Source organism: Apium graveolens, chromosome 2 (genome assembly GCF_009905375.1).
Source record: "Apium graveolens cultivar Ventura chromosome 2, ASM990537v1, whole genome shotgun sequence".
Classification (NCBI taxonomy): domain Eukaryota; kingdom Viridiplantae; phylum Streptophyta; class Magnoliopsida; order Apiales; family Apiaceae; genus Apium; species Apium graveolens.
The window spans coordinates 255,059,255-255,081,573 of NC_133648.1; the positions used below are offsets into that span (position 1 = coordinate 255,059,255).

General features: G+C 37.3%; 1 protein-coding gene and 1 pseudogene across 2 annotated transcripts; both read right to left on the reverse strand.

Moving 5' to 3' along the window:
- Window positions 1-2,050: 2,050 nt before the first annotated feature.
- LOC141708382 (putative GTP-binding protein OBGC2) lies at window positions 2,051-9,030 on the reverse strand. Of its 2 annotated transcripts, none has more exons than XM_074511992.1 (10): window positions 8,777-9,030; window positions 6,836-7,311; window positions 6,455-6,546; window positions 6,115-6,198; window positions 5,578-5,655; window positions 4,986-5,186; window positions 4,813-4,920; window positions 3,636-3,710; window positions 3,250-3,473; window positions 2,051-2,392 (listed from the first exon to the last, which is right to left on the reverse strand). In XM_074511992.1, the coding sequence occupies exons 1-10, from the start codon at window positions 8,878-8,880 to the stop codon at window positions 2,305-2,307; spliced, it is 1,530 nt and encodes a 509-aa protein (XP_074368093.1). In that variant the 5' UTR covers window positions 8,881-9,030; the 3' UTR covers window positions 2,051-2,304. The 2 variants fall into 2 exon arrangements, with proteins under 2 accessions (XP_074368093.1, XP_074368094.1); XM_074511993.1 differs by having other exon boundaries at window positions 6,836-7,178; window positions 8,777-9,014.
- A 1,928-nt stretch (window positions 9,031-10,958) lies between these two features.
- LOC141700130 (fatty acyl-CoA reductase 2, chloroplastic-like) lies at window positions 10,959-20,795 on the reverse strand (annotated as a pseudogene).
- Between the last annotated feature and the right edge of the window lie 1,524 nt (window positions 20,796-22,319).

Sequence of the window (22,319 nt, forward strand, 5' to 3'; positions counted from 1 at the left end):
AGTTGGGCTAGCCTCTTTCTGGGGTTCCATACCTTGGGACTTTATATTCATAATGATATTATGCTTGCCTTTGGTACTCCGGAGAAACAAATCTTGATCGAACCTAAATTTGCTCAATGGATACAATCCGCTCATGGTAAAACTTCATATGGTTTTGATGTACTTTTATCTTCAACAAATGGCTCGGCATTCAATGCGGGTCGAAGCATACCCTGGATTCTCGAATCCTTTGCTTCTTGGGTGGTGGCGAACAATGCTGCTTGTGTTGCGGGAGATGCCCGCCCGTAGGGCCCGGCTTGCTTCCCGCCCGAAAGAACCGCTCACTAGCTAGCCGGACTAGCGGGGACCCTGTCTGGAGACATACTGAAAACCATTCGAACCGCTACTCAAGTTAATAAAATCCCCTTTTTTACGTCCCCATGTCCCCCCGTGTGGCGATATGGGGGCGAAAAAAGGAAAGAGAGGGATGGGTTTTCTCTCGCTTTTGGCATAGCGGGCCCCCAGCGGGAGGCTCGCACGACGGGCTATTAGCTCAGTGGTAGAGAGCGCCCCTGATAATTGCGTCGTTGTGCCTGGGCTGTGAGGGCTTTCAGCCACATGGATAGTTCAATGTGCTCGGGCAGAACTTTTGGTTTTTTCATGTTGTCATAGCGTTGAACAATGGTTTTTTCGTGTTGTCAAAGAGTTGAACAATGAAAATAGACGGCTAGTGCCTGACCCGAATTGATCGGATCATGTAGGAACAAGGTTCAAGTCTACCGGTCTGTTAGGATGCCTCAGCTGCATACATCACTGCACTTCCACTTGACACCTATCGTAATGATAAACGGCTCGTCTCGCCGTGACCTTCTCTTGAATTCTCAAAACTTCTGTCGCTCCATCCCCGCAGGGGCAGAGGAACCCCCCCCCACCAGATGTGCGTCCTTCCCGGTCCCTAGTTGTGGCACCGTAGTAGAATCATTACCAATGGCACGCTGTGCGCCTAAGTGCGAATATCAAACCTTAGTAATTTTCTTGTCAGTGTTGAGTAATTCCTCTAATTACTATGATCATTTTATACTGCACGAAAGACGATTTTTTGTAGTAGCTCTGAATGTGATCACGGTGGATATCTAGCAACTCATTTATACATTATACTGCACCAAAGGCAATTGTCTGTAGCACCGACTGTGAACACCGTGAATCCTAAAGAAGCAATGTTGTGCATTATGTTGGTTATAAAAGCGTGAAGATATCTAACTGACTTTGGAAATAACACCACGTTGCTGCCTTGGGATTTGCCATGATCAACAGGTGATGCTACAGACTGTTCCCTCTCGTGCACTGTACACAAGATCATTTACAAGTATGCAAGTAGGAGAGGTATCATTGATCCTTGTGCACATCTGTAATTCCTTTTTGGAGAATTCTAACATTCTCCCCATGGACTACAGAGTCTCCACTAGTGGCAGACGTAGCGTGGAGTCGTGGACTTAGTAAAGAGAACTAACAAAATTTCTGGAAATTTTAGTTAGCCGCAAAAAGCCTCTGTTCAACAATGATCTAAGCTAGTGGCAAGTATAGCGTGGCTTCCGGAAAATTGAGCGTTGCAGTGTGGCCAGAAATTCTAATTGTGGCCTTATCATTTGGGTCCGCCACTTCCTCTCATACTACCCCTTCTTAAGCTCATCTGACCTGCCTACGTCTCAGTCAGCCCTCACCTGCTATTCAAACCTTGTACACGGTGCCATGGACGATTGAGGAATGCACCTGAACACTAATCTACCACTACCTTATATTCATGTTTTCAATATGCAAGTATTCAACCACTAATCACATTATCAGTTTCTTATGAAATACATTATTCCATTCATAGAAAGTCATACAGTATATGACCTCTGTATATATTACAAACACAGTCACACACCCATAGTCCTCAAGGTGTAGCTAATGTTTTTCTTTGTTCTAAAAGATCCACATTTCAATCTGATACAAGTGTATTGAACTTGTAAAAGATTGATATTCCAGTTTCATGTTTATTGGATATATTCATAAATTTGGAGGAAAAATCTGACCAATATAATATTTTGGATGCTCATTTAAGAATATATTGCTCTACTATAATCTACTATTGACATGTGATCAAAATAGATACATTTATGTTTGCCTCTCTAAATCTCTTTACATTTGCTATATCTCAGGGGAAGCGGACACAATCCCAATATAGCTTCTACTCTAATGCAAGAGACACTGCACTTCTCATAATACCAATAACTGAATGATCTTCAAGATATACCATACGCAGAGTTCTCATCTACCCATGTTCTACATATTTAAAACTTCACTGGAATCACTGCATTTGCGCAAGGCTGCTCGTATCTCCTTCAGCATTTCGTTGATATTAGTCCCCTTCCTGCCAGTAACATAGTATGACATTTACATTAGTCATTACAATACGAATAATATGCTGTATTTTGGGATTAGGCAATGGCCTAGAGGCAAAGGTGCATCTCTTCTCATGACTAGATCATGAGTGACTTGCTCTCCCTGTGTGTGTTGTAGACAAGTGTTCAAATGAGACACAAACTAAAATGAAAATCCTGAGAACCAAAGCAAATCACTCAATTTGTATATATACAAATCACGAAATTTTCAGTTGGGTATATTAGAATTTTGGTAATATGTTCAAGTTATTTTGGTGATTTGCTTTGGTTTCCATTTTAACTTGGTTTCTTCGGAGCATGACTCATATATATCTAATTTTTTAAATAAATAGTAGTAATTTAAGGGGAAATTAAAATAACAACCCACTTGGCATAAAATTAATACTTCCACAGAAACTAAAGCGGACGCATGGTAGGGTGTGAAAATAAAAGTAGCAGTCATTCCCACAGCATGAAGAATGTAGCACTTCTAGTTTAGGCCAAACAACAAATTTAACTATCAAAGGAGTACCAATACAAATCCTAATGTCTTTTTTGTACCAGTTGATTATGATTCTAGAAGTCCGTAATAAAAAAAAAGAACATCACTATATCATACAAGAGAATTCCCGGTCTTTGTCACCTTGGGATTATGTGAAACATATCCCCCATTAAAAAAGGTATACAAGTTTTATTAGCTTTTTGCATAATGTCACAATTGAGGGTTGAGGCAATCTCATAAAGAAAGATGCATATCATATAAAAATTCATGTAATATAATAAGAACTTTCCAACAGGCAGAACAGCACATGTGGTTTTTAATGTAAAAACTAAATTAGAAACTTACAGAACACTGACTCCCACAACAGCATTAGGACGGGGATATTCCTCTATTTCTTTGATTCTTCTATCCTTGTCAAAGATCTCCGAAGAAAGATTATCTTTTTGTTCCATATTAGATGGGGAAAGCGATTGAAGTATATCTTCAGAGTTCACATCAACTTGAGCACTTGACTCATCACTTCCTATTCTCATTATTTCTTCCTTCAAATACGGAAGCTTGTTGAACGCCTGTGGTGAAAGTTGATGTTAATGGGTCCATGGGAAATCCCACATTAAAACTAACATATGAATTGGATCAATTACCAGATGGAATGAGTAAAATTTATAATTTTATAGAAAATCAAACCTATTTAGAATTATAGCATGCTATGCTAAGATAGATATACAAACCTCGGGAATATCGATCTTATTTAGCACCACAATGGAAGGTCTTTCAAGATAGTCAGGATTGTACATACGCAGTTCCTGCAACCCAGTTTATATTTTCAGCATATGTTGAACCAACTACTGCACAGGAAGGATGCTAAATGCTTATACATTTTTTAACACAATCTTTCTTATACTATATACTCAGTCAAGTATATACACTAGATTCTTCATTATTCTTTTCCCGAAATGGAGAGGAATGATATATTCATGACAAGAAAATAAGAAAGTGTTGTAGTGGTAGCCAGATCAATTAATCAAAACAGTGAATTATGGAGGTTATTAAGAGACTTAAAAGGTATGTTAAGACAATGGAGGAGTCAGGGAGAAATGCCATGTATTTTAAGGAAAATAACCAGTGCTAGATGTAAAGACAGTTGTGCCAATTGGATATGGAGTCGCATGCATATCAGATTACAGTGGGTCGTCAGTAATTAAAAGTTAAAGATCAGTGAAGATAGTTTTGGGATGTGTAGACAATTCTCATACAAATAACTTGACGCCAAATGAAGCATATAACTTGAAATCAAAGGAGAAAAATAGATTATTCCATGCGATAAAACATTTGTGGGATTTTAAAGTTTCCTGGCCAGCTCAGGCAGCAAGACATGCAAATTTGTCAGTTGGAAAGAGTCCAAGAGATGTTACTGGGACCCATGGCAAATGTCTTGACTGTTAAGCAAGTCTAGTGGTAGATGTTGAAAGTCAAGGGAGGCGTCTAATTTCCAAAAAAAAAATTGAAAATTCATGATCAAGATCGTGGGAGAAACAATAGTTCTGGGGATTTGAGATTCTGAAACAGGGTTTGAAAATTTTAAATTGCCGAATACGAGGATACAGGTGTTCTAGATAAGATTTAAGAATGTTAAAGCAGATGGAGACTTATTAAGGTTTTCCAAGAGAGATGAAGAATGGTTGACCAATTTATAACAGTACCCACTCAATTTACAAACTCCGCCTCATATTGCTAACGAAAGACAGCAGTTTAACTAAATTATATATTTCTGGCCACCCAAATGCTCAATTTTATAATGCAGTCATCAAACTGCAATAAAATATAGAATTTACATGCCACCAGGGTGCAATTACTGGAAAAAACAAAGAACTACGTAAAAGTTTAATGGATGGGGGATATACATACTTCTTTTACAGTTCTATAGTCGTTTACAGGATCATCTGCAGCAGCATCAACTACATGGACTAATAATCGAGTTCTTCTCAGGTGCCTCAAAAAATTGCGGCCAAGACCCTGCAAGAAGATAAGTTTAAGTTGTATGCTACTGAATTTCAAATTAAAGCCAGCAACCAATATACCTTTCCCAGATGTGCACCTTCAATAAGACCGGGCAAATCAGCCAATGTTGCTTCAGATGAATATTCTCCTGCACCTAAACTAGGGTCTCCATCGAGGCGTCCAAGATTGGGCATCAAAGTTGTGAATGGATAATTTGCAATATCAGGTTTGGCAAGGGTAGTGGCTGCCAGTAAGGTAGACTTTCCGGCATTTGGAAGTCCCTGGTAAAAAATTACATCTCGCTATCAACAAGCAAATTACAGTATTTACCAACAAGTCAACATATGTAGTTGTATTTAAATCTCCCAGCTAGGTTAGATTACGAGTCTAAAGTATATGAATGAGAAGAGATCAAATATTTACACACAAGTTTCTCATCAAAACAAATTCTTCAGACAACCCTTCAGAATTCAATGAAACAATACAAAACTAACTTAGCAAAAAAACAATACAAAACTATTTAACTAATGAGGCTCAGGTGGGTTAAATTAGAATTAATGTGTGTGCATGTTTGTGCACAGAAGCTTGCACAAGTGCCTGAACAATATAAACTGTCTGTATGCATATAGGCACACATAAGAATGAGGAGACCGAAGAAACAAGAAAACTTACAACAAGCCCAACATCAGCTACTACTCTTAGTATCAACTGCAAACTAACCTCCTCCCCAGGCTGACCAAGAAGTAGAACCTGCAACAGGTATTATATATTATTTCTTACTAACTCAAATAACCATTAACGATGCATCTAGAATAGTAAAAATCATAAAACTTGCTGATCTGATTCAGATGATATACTTCTTTATTTGTTAATGGCACCTTACTAACTTCTTTTGTTTTATTGCATAAGTTGGAACAACACTGCCTTTTCCAGAACCAAATATACCTTATTGCGTCATTAGTGACACAAATTTAGATCATAATCACTATTATTTAAAGGAAAATCCGAGGAGCAGCAGTGCAGCACTATGTAATAACCACATTAGCATGTTATGATTATTCATATAATAAAAAAAATATAAAATACCAAAGAGATGCTCAGAGAGGTAATTTGTAAGTAGAATAACTATTTCATTAGTTTCAGGATAATATATCAAGTAGTGCTTATGACATAGGGTGATAACTGATAACAATTAAGTCCACTTTTTACCTTATCACTTTCATCCCTCATCACATTTGAAGTCATAGTCATCATTTTCTTCTTTTTATGGTCCGGCATTTCCAATAAACTAATCTGCCCAAAATCAAAAAAAAGTTACAGATCAGAAAATACTAACAGTTCCTGGTACCATAAACTGTAAAGAAACTTATTCACTCTAAGTCTTTATTTCATATTCAAAATTCTCCATAGCTAACACACTGGTTTGCGGGAAGCATACTACATACACAATATAAAAAACTATATAAGAGAGTCATGTTTTTACTCTTCAGAAACTCTTGGAGTCAGGTAATGAAAATAACATATATTAATTGAGAGCCGGATTGTATACCCCTCCCTGTCCACCCCTTGCAACCAGAATTTCATCACCTGGACGTGCCAGATCGGCCAAAAACTTCCCACGTTTATGTTTTACAACCGTCCCTGTAGATAATAATGAAACAGGTCAACCTAGACTGTATTTTGCACTTCTAAATAGAAACACCAATCAATCGTCATAGTTTTTTCCATTCTTAGATATATAAAAAGCTGTAAAAATAAAAATTACAGACAATCAAGATGTATGGTAGTATCCACCTGTTGTATACTTGACCAAGTTCCTTTATATTCTTAGAATTTTACATTTTAAATGAAAGAAGGAACGCTACTTGACAAATTACATATAATATAAAGGAAGCTCAAAAGACTGAACTTGAAAATGTAATACACAGACCTGGGGGTACTGGAATGCGTAATGATGGACCAGCAGATCCATTGCTTAGATGAGATGTCAAAATGCTCATTGCATCAACATTCCCCCCACGTTTTGCACTGAATCGACTCTTTTTGTGGAACTCAAGTAATGTATCCCTGCCCTCGTCTACATAGATTACGATATCCCCACCATGACCACCCATCGGAAGGATAAGTGAACCGTCAAAATCTCGTTTGAAGGAAACTCGCTTCCTTGTCTTCCCCTTATCATATTTTCCTTGCGATTTAGAAGGAGCTTTTGGGGTAGGCATAGTAAGAACTGCACCATGGCCTCCATCACCAGCACGAACTGTGACCATAACCTGATCAAAGTACTTGTGAGGTTCCCTTATCAAAGTATCAGGGCTTGGGGAAGGAGGGTCTTTAACCCTAGCAAGTCTGCACTTCAGTTTACTAAACTGAAATTTCTCAGAAGAGCTTTTCTGCCAAATACTACTGTAGATAAGATGCCAGTATTTTGTGGCACATCGGCAACAAAAACAAAAACGAGTATTGTCAGTATCGATTAAGAAACTGAAATGGGTTGGGACTAGCACATATTACTATTGTAAAAAAAAGTCACATACTGGCCATGCATGTGTATTTGTGCCTGAGAGAGTTGGTCGGGCCGCAAACAAACATTAAGCTTTGGTCCAAGACCCAGAGATTTGTGGCTGGGTGCTAACCTCCCAAAAAGCCTCACAATATAGAGTTAGGTAAACACTTGTTAATCAGCATTATGCTCCTTCCACAACCGATGTGGAATATCCCAACACTCTCCCCCTTCACACTTTGGCCTCGGAACCTACCAAGAACTCTCCTCTCACAATATTTTCCATTATTGTCTATAAACATTTTATTCCTTCTAACCAAGGGAAGCAACTAGTTGGAAAATAATTATAAATGTAAAGCAATAAAGAAAAAAGCAACATACTCTGACATTGATTGACACATGTGAAATAACACAAGCATCTTATAATTATAACCCATGCTTCACTTTTCATGAAACCACCCCTTCACTCATAGGACTCGTAAGGACTAAGGTTCAAGGTGAGGTTTACATACATCTCACATTCCCCACCTAGACGAAACACGTCTAAGAGCTCGATACAAAGGGTATGTTAAATTTAGTTGGTTTCCAACTCTTAATCCAACTCCTAAGGAATTAAGGGGGTGAGGTTTACATACATCTCACCCTCCCCACCTAGACAAACACGTCTAAGAGCTCGATACAAAGGGTATGTGAAATTTAGTTGGTTTCCAACTCTTAATACTAACTCCCAAGGAATTAAGGGGGCGCTTATGGTGAAACTAAAATCTTTTTAACGCGGGGGCACAAAATAATTTTAAATTACAGAATTTAATTATAATAATCATATAATGCTTATTACAAAATGTAGACTTTCTAGTTTAAATAATAATTCAAGTATAGAAAAATTAATTAAGATTCAAAGACTAAAGAGTTTGTAGCACCTGGTGCAAAGCTAAAAATCCAGTTATTACAGTTGTTTAATTTGAATATCATATATCTGATTTTTGTATAAATAAATTTGAAAACATGGGTATTTTTGATAAATTCCTAATCTAGTTGTGCCGAATGTGAACTCCATACCTTTTAGGTGGGTAATCATACCGTCCCTACCAATTGGATTACCATATCATTCCCAATCTCATTAAAACCCCATTCTCATTCCCGGTTCTCATTCCTAACATCCATCCAAACGCCCCCTAAGATTTTCCGAAAACTGGCAACCTTAAAGTGTTTACAAGCTCAAATTCTTGATTCCACAATATCTACATGACTACGATATCAAGCTCTACTCCTAGAGTGTGCTTAACTTAAGACAGTAAGTTTGCATAAATAAAATTCAAATTAAACAAATGAGGACTGAGTGATTAGAAGTGAAGGAAATAAGAGTACCTTGTGAGGAGTAGGCGTTGGGGAAAAAATTGAAGAAAAACAGTTCGGTGGAGTTGAGAAACAGAGGAGGATGAAGTTGATGGCAGAGATACAACAGACAACATGGTTGTCGCCGGATATATATTTCTGATTTATGTTTGGGGGGTTTGAGAACCTTAAACCCAAGCCAAGTGTGTGTGTTTTGTCGAAAATGATACTGGTGTGGTCAGTGGTGTGGTGTGGTGTGGTGCCTTCAATTTACAGGGGTTCTGGATAATTTTTGGTTATTTAACAACATCAAGGAAACAAAAAAGTAGCCCCAGGCTGCTCATGGGTCATTTAACCCACGCAATCCAACCCAACCCAATCCAGAAATAAACCGATTAAACCAAGTCATTTAAACCAATGAGTTGATTGGGTAATTTTTTACTTTAACCATTTATAATCGGTTGAGTCATATTTTATCATTTTAAAAACCTAAACCAATCCAACTCGTTTCTATTACTAACTCGGTTTTATTACTAAGCCCGATCCATTTTATATCTTTTACACCCGGTTCTATTACTAAGCCCAGTCCATTAGGATATAGAAGCTAAGGCAAATCAAGAAGCAACTAAACATAAATGTCAAATTTCAGAAGTGATATCTTATATGTTTCAAGATCTGCATTCTAATTCTGCAACAAGTTATTGCAAAAACTGGAAAATCAATGAAAAATATAATAAAAGAACTCACATGTGAACAATACTAATAATTCACCGACCCCCTTCCTATCCTGCACATTTTTTTTATTCCTTTTTTTATTTTGATTTTTTTCATATAAAATTATTTTGGATTTTACATTCTTTTGGTAACTTTCATATTCCCACTTGCATTTACAATATTTTACTATATTGAAATTCTTGTCCCCTGTAGTACTACACTTGTATGGTTTTTGTTATCCGCAAATTATCTACTGGCTGCTGAGACTTTACGTGCATACTTGTTTATCTGTCTTCTGTTTATTACCCAACCCGACCCTATCCATCATATACTTAATAGGGTTGGATTTCATAATTTTATTGAGATTAATGGGTTAATATTTTTATAACCTATATTAAATGGGTTGGGTCGTTAAAATAGTCAAACCGACCCAGCCCATGTGCAGCCCTATCCCAAAAAAATCATGTAATTTACGAATATATATATAGGGGTGGCAACGGGTCGGGTTCGGATCGGATAATGTAAAATCCAAATCCAAATATTTTCGGGTTATCCAAATTCAAATCCATCGGGTTTCGGATCGGGTATTTTTCGGGTATTCAAAATTACGAATAAGTAATTAACTTATAAGTAGTTAAACATATTATTTATTGATACAAACACTATTAATCACATTTATATGATAGCTAAAATTAAAATATTTTAAATAATAAGTAGTTAAACACATTACATTGCACAGGTTGACATGGTGAGTAATATTTAAGATATGTTGATAATATAATATTTAGTATTTCATCACACATTATTATTTTTATAAATATATATAAAGTACATCTTACATAATAAAAGCTGATTTTGAAATAAAAAGTTATAATTCACTAAATAAATGTTAACAATCTTCATAATAATCTACTATTACTCAAATAATACAAGAAAACTATGTAAATTATATTCTCTCCGTCCTTTTAATTTGTTATCAAAAGGATTGGATACGGAGATTAAGAAATATGTATAAAGTAGTGAAAAAGAGAAAGAAATCTCCGGGTTAAGGATCGGATATCCGTCGGATCGGATTAATTTGTCATCCCTAATATATACCCCTTTTTAGTAGTGGAATTACAAACATGTCACCTATGTGTTTTTCTTGTAAAATTTTATGTGAATTTTCAGTCATGTATATGATTAACACAAAGCAGAGACTTAACTTAAAGAAACTCAAACGTGGACCATATGCATGAGACTGTTATTTTCAATATGATTTCGTTCTGAAAAGCCATTGTTATTGAGAATCATGAAAAGAACAACAACCAGAAAATGACACTACTTTTACAAAATTATTCTCTCAAAAAAATCAACTCATTATTGAAATGAATGTTTAAAACAACAAAATGATGCAACTCTCCTCCACTCGTGTGACCGTATCTAGAATTTCAAGGACAAGAATAGCCTGGATGATTACTACATAATATGTTAAGGCATCATAGGTGGTGCTCTGAACAATCTACTTGTAGGATCTCTCCTTCATTACATGCTTCCTTATTCCAGGAAAATGAACATTCTTTATGTAATCATTCCAATCTATGGAACTCGCATCAAATCCAAACTCTTTTCTTTCTTCCTCCGACAAGCACTTCATTAGTTCTTCGGCTTTGCTGTTATCGAACCTACAAAAACATGTGCTCGAGAATTTAAAGTACTGTATCATTAGATTATTGTTAACTTCAGCATAACTATTTAGATATCGAAGGAGATTTTAAGTTTGAATCACACATGCACCTTCCGTTAAAGAACGTATAAGGTTGATACAGATTGGCCAAGTACTTAACAAGTTCCATGGACTTTCTTCTAACAAGTTCTTGTATCGGAGATTTCTTTTCATTACCCGCACTGTTCTTCATGTCTAATAACATATCTTCTGCGGAGGTGAAGAACTTGTATGGTGAAATCCTAATTGGATTTCCCTTGCGATCAAAACAAGGATTTACACTGAAATGCTGATAGGCCATGTTCAGCAAGTCCCGATTAAACAAAGGATTCGCAATTGACGACGCAATATGGTACACATGATTATCACCGGAACTTGCATGTTTTAGTTTACTTTCTTCACGACCATGTTTAGCTATGGCTGCTAATGTTGAACTTACAACAATGTCAGCCGGTACCTGTAATTAGTATAGTACACGAATAACGAGAGTAAGACATTTTGCTTTACAATTGATAAGATTTTTTCAAATTTTATGGTCATTTTTTATACAAGTTACTACAGTATTATGCTAATGTATTTTTATGCATCTTGTATAAGAATCATGACAATTCCATCTATTTCGAGTAGACAAGTAGGAGAAATTTAGGAATTTTACCACATCCAGCGTTACATCGGAACTTGATAAAAACCCAGGAACCTTCCCTTTCCCGTACCAAATTATAATTGGATCCATCATCCTACAGATAAAAAGATATAATTATCATTAGTTAAATCATATTATTAAAAGAAAGTGAGAAACTCTGGAAGCAAAAACTAAGTTCTGATTTCGCAAAATGAACATAACTATGTAAAGAACTTACCTATTTCCTTCTATCCATCCAGGAAAAGGTTGTTTGTAAGTGCTTTCAACAACAGTTGGTCGAATTATGATCACCGGTAAGTGTCCTTTTGTGTCTTCAACTGCCATTTCACCCATTGCTTTGGTAAATGCGTATGTGTTTGGCCACCCATATTTCTGTGCTCTGCTTCATCAAATTGTATTAATTTTAACTTCTGAGCTAGGAATTGTTTTTTTATCAGGTGTTTTCCGGAAAATCGTTATATGTTTCATAAATATATGTGTTTGAAAGCACAATGTTTATATGATTTTGCATCAGATGGGATGAATCGATCCGTTTTACAAAACTGACCTCGTCATGCCCAACTCCTTGAGTTTTTCTTCCTTCTCATTGTCCCTAAACGATTCCTTCATCTCCAGTGCGAACTTCATTTCAGCTTCAATATTTAAGCCAGGGACGTGTTTATGTGGTGCTTCAGATATATCTGCCTTGCTTGCAACGTAATGTCCCTTGCCTAAGGACTCTTCAATGATCTTTCCTTCGTGTTGTCTACTAACATAAGCTGTACCGGTAAAAAAGTATTAACTATATACAACTTTGTTAAGATGCACTATATAAATCTATCATATATTGTTAGTCCTAAAAGAGCTAGTAACTGATCATGCAAGTAAATCTCATGTTTAAGATTCTCTAAATTTCAATATCTCTCAAAATAGGTTTTAAATTGTTTTGAGATTTTAGAAGAAACGTTCGTTGACAATATCTTCAGTCCCTTGCACTTATACTGGAATTTAAATAGGCTTAAATCTCAAACTAGTCACTAAACTCAGGGTCATATATCAAAAAAAACCATTCTAGTTATCGGGGACTCGATTGCACCACTCTAGTTGAGAGTAATGACCGCCCCGTTAAATTTTAACTGTTGACCTAACGGAAAGCTGTTGACTTTGACATGCATATTTCATTTAATTAAATAAGGAGTAGGTGGCACGTGACTAGATAAATATGGAATTTATCATTTATCTAAACAATAGTTGAAAACCCATTTAACACATATATTAGATACATACACACGATACATATAAGAGATACACACAAACCCATATTAACAGATTATAATCATACTGTATATATATGTTGGGGATGAATATGATATGGGATTATTAAAGGAGAATGCCATGATGTATGTGCAAATATTAGCGGCATTTCTCAAACTGAACAAGACAAGCAGGTGGCTGCTCAGGTGGCATTTCTCGACTTTACAGCACAAGGTAATCTTAGGACCATCTCCATGACACCAGGAGACTCCTTGTCTTCAGACGGTGAAACACGCATCTTTTCAACAAATTCTCCGAGAGTCTGGGCTTGTTCATCTACAAATAGTTGTGTAGTATGAAAATAAACCTTCACATATCATGGGACAACTTGAAAGATATCAACCCGCAACCCACATCTTTCTTCACTTACATCATCAGTTTGGATAATACCTTTCCGTCTACTAGATTCCAAGGAGATAGCTATAGCCCCCCTTTCATTCCCACTTCCTGTTAGAAACCTGCTAGTAGAAAATGGTGCCTTTGGAGATGACCAAACAACATGATTTATCCACCTAAACTCAAGGTCAAATGGCTTAGAGGCTTCAGTATCCTCAACTGAATATTCGAATAAGATGGATGGGTTTTTGTGTAGAGTATTTACTTCTTCAATGACCTTGTTAGAGGGGATTGACAGTTCAAAGTTTGGGTTACTCCAAGAGTTTTCTATCGCAATGTTGTCAACCTCATAACCCTCCTTTTCCCTCCACGAACTTTTAAGGGTAGAAACTAAGCCTCATTCCAACAGAACATACACAGTACTCGACTCTGCAAGAACACATTTACTAATTTGTAAAGTGTCTTTCAGAAGTATTCAATGTGAAGTACTCCGTTGTAAGGTGCAGTGGGAGACGATGAAGACCTTTGGGAAGCGTTTTTGTAGTTAGGTGTGTCAAAAACAAGGTCTGCTTCTTGGGGACTCGGAGCTGCTCTTCTGTTGAGTGACTCAACAATAACACCAAGCTTCTTTACAAAAGCAAAACAATCATCTTGCATTTGCCTGCCCTTGACCAACGTCTCTTCCATTGCTTTTAACTTTTCCATAACAACCCCACATTCACTTATAATTACAAATGTTAGTACAATGGCTAACATGAAAAGGATTGCACCCCCACATTCACTTAACTGCACTACAGATATATACACACATGTCTGTATAATAATGTGTATATATATCATAACTTAGCTGGATGTCTATTTCAAAATAATATATTTTTTAATCATTTCAGGACAGTCAACTATGCCACATGGCCTTCCGTTAGGTCAACAGTTAAAATTTAACGGGGTTGTCATTACTCACAACTAGAGTGGTGCAATCGAGTCCCCGATAACTAGAGTGGTATTTTTGATATATGACCATGAATTTAGTGACTACTTTGAGATTTAAGCCAATTGTAATATGTTGAGCTGATTACCTGTTGATATATGCACATACAACTTCAAGTTTTCACACTTCTTAGCAAAGCTTACTATCCGAGCAGCTCCTCCGGTGTTAATATCAAGAGAAATGTCATACCTGGCACAAATAAAACATTGTAGCTGGAACATACAATACATCAACTTCTTTTCAAACCAATGTGTACCTTTCATCGAATGCTGTAGCGGCTGCGGAATTGATGATTACATCCGCTTCTCTTGCTATACGATTTGCTACATTTTCCTCCATGCCTATATCTGTTTCGCACATATTTCCAACCACAGGAACCAACTTGTTCAAGATGAAATTTTCAAATAATGTTCCATACTTCTCTCGTAGACATTGAAAGAGCTCTGTACTCAAACACTGGTACAGGATATATGCATAAGGTCCCTCTACAATCTTCATGGACTAATAATGGAAGCGACAAAATCAAAGCAAGAAAATAATTGTTAAAGTGACATACTTCATTCATTAATCTTTCTGCTGCAGCTTCCTCATTCTTGGCTTTGATAAGCAGATATATCTTATCCACCTCTGGCATGGTCCTCAGAATCTTCTCCACAAGAACTGTATAAGTGTACATAGCATAAATTATTAAATATCAAAAGAACCAGGTCCTTCGACCCAATGCATTGCCATGCATGCTTGCAGGCGATTGAACATATGTGTACTGATGATATATGTAAGAATTAGAAAATAGAAAGCACGTATACTTTTTGCCAAGAATCCAGTTGCACCAGTAATTAGAAGCTTCTTCCCACAAAAAAATCAATGATTCCGAGACCATTATAAATCTTGGAACTTGGCTGATCATCAGTAAACGATATCAAATCCTCTTCGAGTACTATACCACTATTCTTCCTATTATTTGCACACAGATGAGGACTAGATGAAACACCAGGAGTAAAATGGGGTTTTCCAACACTCAAATCGGTGGTAAAAGTCCGGTTTTCTTGTAGTGAAAAGTGTTTGGAAACCTGATCGATAGGGAATAACACATTAGTAGTGGTCTTTTTATTTCTCAACAATCTTGGAGGAGAAATTCCATTCATGTTAAATTTTTGTCTACTAAACATGAATTTCTTGAATAGCATTAAAGACATGCTGAGAAGGCTAGTTTTACTTATATAAGAAATATATGCTGATTGGTATTTATGGAAGATTTAGCTGCGAATTTTTTGTTACTGAGGTTCTTTCAACTCAAAACAGGAGCTTCAATTCATTACGGGACATGCTTTCAGCTTTCTATACATGTACTCGTACAGTAGAAATAGGATGCACATTTTGAAGAAACAATTACGCACTTATTTAAATGCGAGGGGACCCTAATATGTTAGCCAGCTCATATAAGTTTTTTTTTAAGTTTCACATGTTTTATTATATAGTATAATTGATTATAAAAATAATAAATAGGATGGTCACTGTTGACGGAGGAATCTGATAAGAATAAAGTTTGAAGTTTCTCGCCGGAATCAAGATTTGTGACAGTGGTTCTTTACCGGAAAAGTGAGCAGAGTGTGGTGGTTGTGATAAATTGGGGGCTGAGATTGATTAGGGTTGGTGGTGACTCTTTTTTAGCTCTCAACTTCCAACCCCTTTCAATATGCCTACGTACCCTTTATATAGGGATCAAGCCTGACGTAATTCTTGGGGAACAAGAAATCTAATGGGCTTAGACTTTAAATTCCTAGGCCCGGTAGAAGTCCTTCCAGAATCCTTCTTCCGCCAGTTTTAGGAATGTCCAACTATAAGGTCCAACCGCGAAAGCCCCAGACTCGTCCGTAATCGTAGGACTTCACGGATAGTGGATTTCCTGCGTAAGGATAACACTCTGATACGGCTATCTCCCTTGATTTACGAATGCAGGTATAGCCCTGATTCACCCCAAATGTCGGACACGTTCCTGTCCCCCGAATGAGGATAACCCACCAGATAACAGGACAGGTGATCCCAAGCTCTTGGGTGCAAAGTGCAGGACGACTCCAAAGTTCTCCAATGAGGACACCCGTTGAATGTAAGAACAGAGCTCCCAAAGCACACAACAATATTAAACCCTGAATCCCCAATGAGAACATTCGTTGAATACAGGAGGAGGCCTTCAATCATCAGGCATACCCCTGAAGGCCTTCAATCATCAGGCATACCCCTGGAGGCCTTCAATCATCAGGCATACCCCTGGAGGCCTTCAAACTTTTCACGGACATCCCCCTCCTTGAGCCTTGACCGACTCAAGGAGGGAATTCTTCAAAGAGTGCCTACAACAAATATGTTAGTGAAAATAATCTCCATTGTTCTCTCCATGTGTGCCTTGTTCTGAGGTTGTTCTTCTTTTCCTTGTAACAGGTGAGGACAAGCTCATTGCATCGTCCTGAGCAAGGACAAGCCTTTGCATCGTCTTGAGCGAGGACAAGCCCTTTTACCTTGTCCTGAGCAAGGACAAGCCTGTTGCGTCATCCTGAGCGAGGACAAGCCTTTTGCCTTGTCCAGAGCGAGGACAAACATGTGACGTTGTCCTGACGATGACAAGCCCTGAACGGGGACACGCTCATTTCCTTGTCCCGAGCGAGGAGAAGTCTGGAGCGAGTACAAGCCCGAAGCGAGGACAAGCCCGGAGCGAGGACATGTATGTTCATCCAAACAAGCCATGTAGTGCATTCCACTTGACTAAGGCGCACCCTACTCCTAGGACGCGTCCACTTCTGTTGTGTTATAACTTAAACCAAAATATAGTCCATATCTTGCATTTCATTAAATGAGGGTGCGTCCTAACTCTAGGGCGCGTCTTCCCCTTACGCGTCCTAACTCTAGGGCACGTCCTCCCCTTACGCGTTGGGGCCTAAAACTAATCATTCATCCTTTTGCCCTAATTTGATTCCAATTGACCTGTTCTTGACCTGAAATGATCCATCACCAATTTTTTGCTATAACAACTACCCCCCGAATTTCACATGAAGTTGAAAACAAAATTGGAATTCTAATATCTAAATCCAAGCAAAAATTTGTGTCATCCTTCAATCTCATGAGTGTACGTCCTCCACATCTTCCTCTATGAAGACGCGTTCTCAACCAAGAGAGGTTTACCACTTATGCACCACATCTCTAAACTTATATGAGTTAACTCGGCATAAGAAACAAGAGATATTATACAAAAGTGTGCACCTCTCACAAGGAATTTCGTACTTCAAAGTGTAATCTTATGACAATATTATGGGGATTATCCTCAAGTATTTCATCCAATAATAGCCTTTTTTGCGCACACCCAAAATCATTGACGGGTCCTCAATCAAAAATTTCATTTATGAACTAAGAACAATAATAAGCATACTAGGCATTATCCTGAGAACAATATTATAGAAGAGTGCGCTTTAAGAGGGAGGTGTGACCAGAACTTAAGGCTACCTCTTTGATCTTGTAAGGAGGTATCTTCTCGAAGGAATTTTCTTGAAGTCGATTGTATCCTCGAGTTTGGTCATTTTCCTGATTTTGAGGAAAATGCATCTATCTTACGCCCGGGGCACTATGTGATGCCACAAAAATAATCATAGGCGTCTTACCCCCCGAGTGTGCATCCTCTGTAAGAGAAGCATTTATCTGGACAAGGTATTTATCCTTGAAAATGCGTCCTTTATAAGATGAGCGACTTACCTCGACAAGGGAAATAATCCTTGGAGGGTACATCCTCCTTATGAGGAGTAAGTTACCTTGACCAAGGTTTTTATTCTTGGAGGGTGCGTCCTCTCTAAGAGGAGCTTCTACCTCGACAAGGATCTTCATCCTTGCAGGGTGCGTCCTCTCTAAGAGGAGCGTTTACCTCGATAAGGTCTCTATTCTTGGAGGGTGCATCCTCTCTAAGAGGAGCTTCTACCTCGACAATGATCTTCATCCTTGCAGGGCACGCCCTCTCTAAGAGGAGCTTCTATCTCGACAAGGATCTTCATCCTTGCAGGGCGTGTCCTCTCTAAGAGGAGCGAGTTTCCTCGACAAGGGTTTTCTACAAAACCTTCATGTATCATAACCAATTATAAGACCAATATTTTTGGAAGGTTTCTAGAGCCTATTTAACAAAACTTCATAAAAATATCTTCAAGGTCAATATTTTGGAGGAATTCTTGAATCTAGATCAAACTCAAAATGCCAAGGATCTTCGATCATCATCTTTTCACTTGAGGGTGCGTCCTCATTAATGGGAGCATCTACCTCAGGACAAGGCAAAGCTTCAGCCATTGTAGAGCCTGGGGACACGTCCTCCTTGTTAGGGATTCGCTCAATAAAATGCAGCGAAAAATAATAACTTTTGAATCCCTACCGCAAGATCTATGTATAAAGACTAGATGATTATGAAGAATAGGATCATGTACCTTAAATAAAGCTTTCCTTCTGATTGTAGTGGATGATCTGATCTTGATGAACCACAGCAGCCCTCCTTTCGAAGATCTGCTATCCAAGGTATCCACATGAACGTTCGATCGTCCAACGATCACCGGAGCCGGTACTAACCGATTTGGTTGCCTCTTTTCTCTCTCTCTAAGGTGTAGAGCTGCTAGAACTTTTCTCTAAAAACGTGATTCAACTTCTCACCCTGAAAATATACATCTTAATATATATATATAGGAGAGAGAGGATTAGGGCCTAACCCTAAACCTAATAAGCTTCAAAAAGACTCATTCTAATTTTGGGTTTAGATTATTATTAAATTCGTATTCTAATATATATACAATTAATCAAATCTCACTTAATTAATTTAATAATTAAATTCGAATTAATAATAATAATAAAATATTTAAATTCATAATTTAAATAACACTCCATTTTAAACTTTCTTTGTGTGTGACCCTTTAGGTTATTATTACGTTGGCAATAATTTAGTTTTCCAATAATAAAATTATAAACAATGAGTGACATCTAGTAATACATCATTGCTCCCCAAGTAATAATAATAATTGGTGATTAAATTAAACATTTTATGAATAATGTACAATGTAATATAATCCCTTTAGCCTTATATTATAGATCAAACTCGAGGCATGCATTGTATCATCCACTGTTACCGTTTAATCCTTCTTTCCTTGATCAATGAGTAAACTAGTAAACAAATCAGTATTTGATCACAACCATGCATTTTATAGTCTTACTCAATCAAGAGGCCAATAATATCACTTCTTTAATATAGGAGGGCTAAATCCCATCTAGATCATTCATATTTCTCATACGATTCATAATACACCCAATGTCTACTTTTATTATTACCCGGTCAAGGATAACTTTCATTAGTATCAAAGTATATTAATTCTCGTTTAGAAATATAATGATTTCAGGTCTAAGGACCAATACATCATTATCACTGTGAGATTAACTTATGACACTTTAAACATGTAGTATCTCACAACGGGTCAATCCAGAATCTTGTATTTAATACATGTGCCTGTGTTTTGACTTTTAGTATCGTCATGCCTATGATCAATGAGATGTGATCATCAGTCAACAAATACACTAGTCTCAACGTATTTATTATCGTCCCTTAACAATAATACTTGACTAAGGATCTTTAGGAATATCAATACTATTCTCATAATCTCATTTCTAAGTCAAGTACTTAGAGATATAGATTTACATATCATATTCCAAGGATATTTATTAATCTAACATTTTATCACAGAAAATAAAGATATAATAAATTACTAAAGAATAATCCATAGAATCATAATTAATAATCCAAATGTTTCATAATATAAACATAATAGTGTTGTCTCTAGGGCACAAACACTAACACCCTTTGAAGGAGCATCAACCTCAGGACAAGGCAATGCTTCCAACATTGCACATCATGAGGGCGCGTCCTCCCTTGGAGGAGCATCAACCTCCCATTAACTTTTTAGCATTTCATTCCTTGAGGGCGCATCCTTCTTTAGGGGAGCATCAACCTCAGGAGGGTTATTTAAAATTTGAAAGGATTCACTCCTTTCTTCCAACCTTTCTATATTAACTTCTCGTTGTACCACATCTCCTTCACGCTCCACCATAGCCTCCTCAACAACTTTGATCCTTGAACCATTTTCCAATATTAAAAGTTCAACTGTGGGTTCCATTCTCTTCGTGAGTTGGTAGCACTGACCCTATCAGGACTGCAAGCGTTATGCCAATATTTTGGACTTACCGGCCTATCCCTTCTCTTAGCTCGCCCCTTGGGATTGCTCACACCATCATTATTTTTAGTTTCAGCCAGCGATTGTTCAATTGCCTTGAAGGATTCAGCTTGCCCAAGTACGTCGGCTAACGACATAAAGTTTTTTCCTTGCAAGTATTTCCAGAAATCTGTTCCCACGCGCAGACTAGCTATAGGAAGTATCTTCAATGTTTTGTCCGTTGTATGTAACACCCCCAAATCCGGGGTCGGGGATCTGGGTTGTCACGAGTTCCATTTCCCTTAACAACACTTAATCTAAATAAACAACCAATTACTGCGTACTGTGACCCCACAATATACACACACACCACAAGTTATAGTCTCATAGATTAATACCAAAATAACACAAGTCATTTTATACCACAATTATAAGTCATTACACCTCAAAAGGGGTTTCTGAATAAATTTACATATTCTTTTCCATTATTACATTCATAATATACATAAGTCTGGTACATCAATAGTTGAAATCCTAGCCTATTGGTAATTCCTACCTCAGCTACAGCGGCATCAACGCCTCCAGGAAACTGCGGAACGTTTCCTAACCGTTTGCGAATTGGGAGCTTGGTCATGTTCATCTTGTCTATCTGTTATTGTGTGATGAAATAAGAAAGCAAGGGTGAGCAACAAGCCCACCGAAATAATATGTATAATAATTAACAATATATGAGCATTCTCATAGTACTCATGAAAGTCTTGGTCAAGAAGGAATGAACCAAGTTTGATATCTTAATGCGACGAAGTCGCAAAATATTCAATATATATATACATATATACCTCTCAAAATCTTTGAAATCCTCTGCCATGCATAATATACACAGAGTTCCAGTTTATAACTGTATAAAAATAGCGTTGCAAGGTGATCTCATATATCTAACCTTGTCTCAACATTTTTCTGAAAATCTTTGTTATGCATAAGATAATCATTTACTAGATATAAGTTTAAAAGATGAAGTTACAAAATACTCTAATATACTTATATCTTTTTTGAATACTGCTCGAACTACCCATGTTTAATGTATAAATAGTTCATCCCATAGATGAAGCTATAAGACAAAACTTGTATAGAATCAATCTTTGAAATATCATCAAAATGAAATGAAGTTACGAGATATTTCATTTGATGAAAACATCATTTTGGAAAACTCACCCTGCCAACACTTAACAATCGCCCAGTCGTAGCCTTTCTATCAAAGTGCTCTGGGTAGTGTGGCAGAAATATCCAACTGGATGATGAACTCATTACGGGAGTTTGTCGCGCCAGGAAGACCACTCACGATGATCAGTCGCAGTAGTGCAACCCCACAATTTTCTACATGTAGAGGAGAATAGTCGGATTTACTTGTCGACCGAACGTTGGGCTCCTAAGGAATGGACCGTCTTAGCAGAACTTCCGGGCTATTTGAGCCAATAAATAAGGCTGGGTCGGCGCCACTCGACCACTTACGCCACTCCTAGTTCAGATAAAATCCATGACACTGAAACGTAAAACTCGTCTCCCCTTTCCCTAAGTAGGAACTTGTTGATACGACTCTACCAAGAAGTCGCATCTAGTTGGAAAGAAAAACTCACCGATATTTCCCAGGCAATGCCTGTTAATGGATTAACTTATTCTAAAAA

Coding starts and splice junctions, on each gene's coding strand:
- LOC141708382 (XM_074511992.1), bottom strand. CDS start 8,880: ATGTTGTCTGTTGTATCTCTGCCATCAACTTCATCCTCCTCTGTTTCT. Junction 6,547..6,835: donor ACGCATTCCAGTACCCCCAG/GTCTGTGTATTA, acceptor TATTATCTACAG/GGACGGTTGTAAAACATAAA. Junction 2,393..3,249: donor GTTGTGGGAGTCAGTGTTCT/GTAAGTTTCTAA, acceptor TGTTACTGGCAG/GAAGGGGACTAATATCAACG.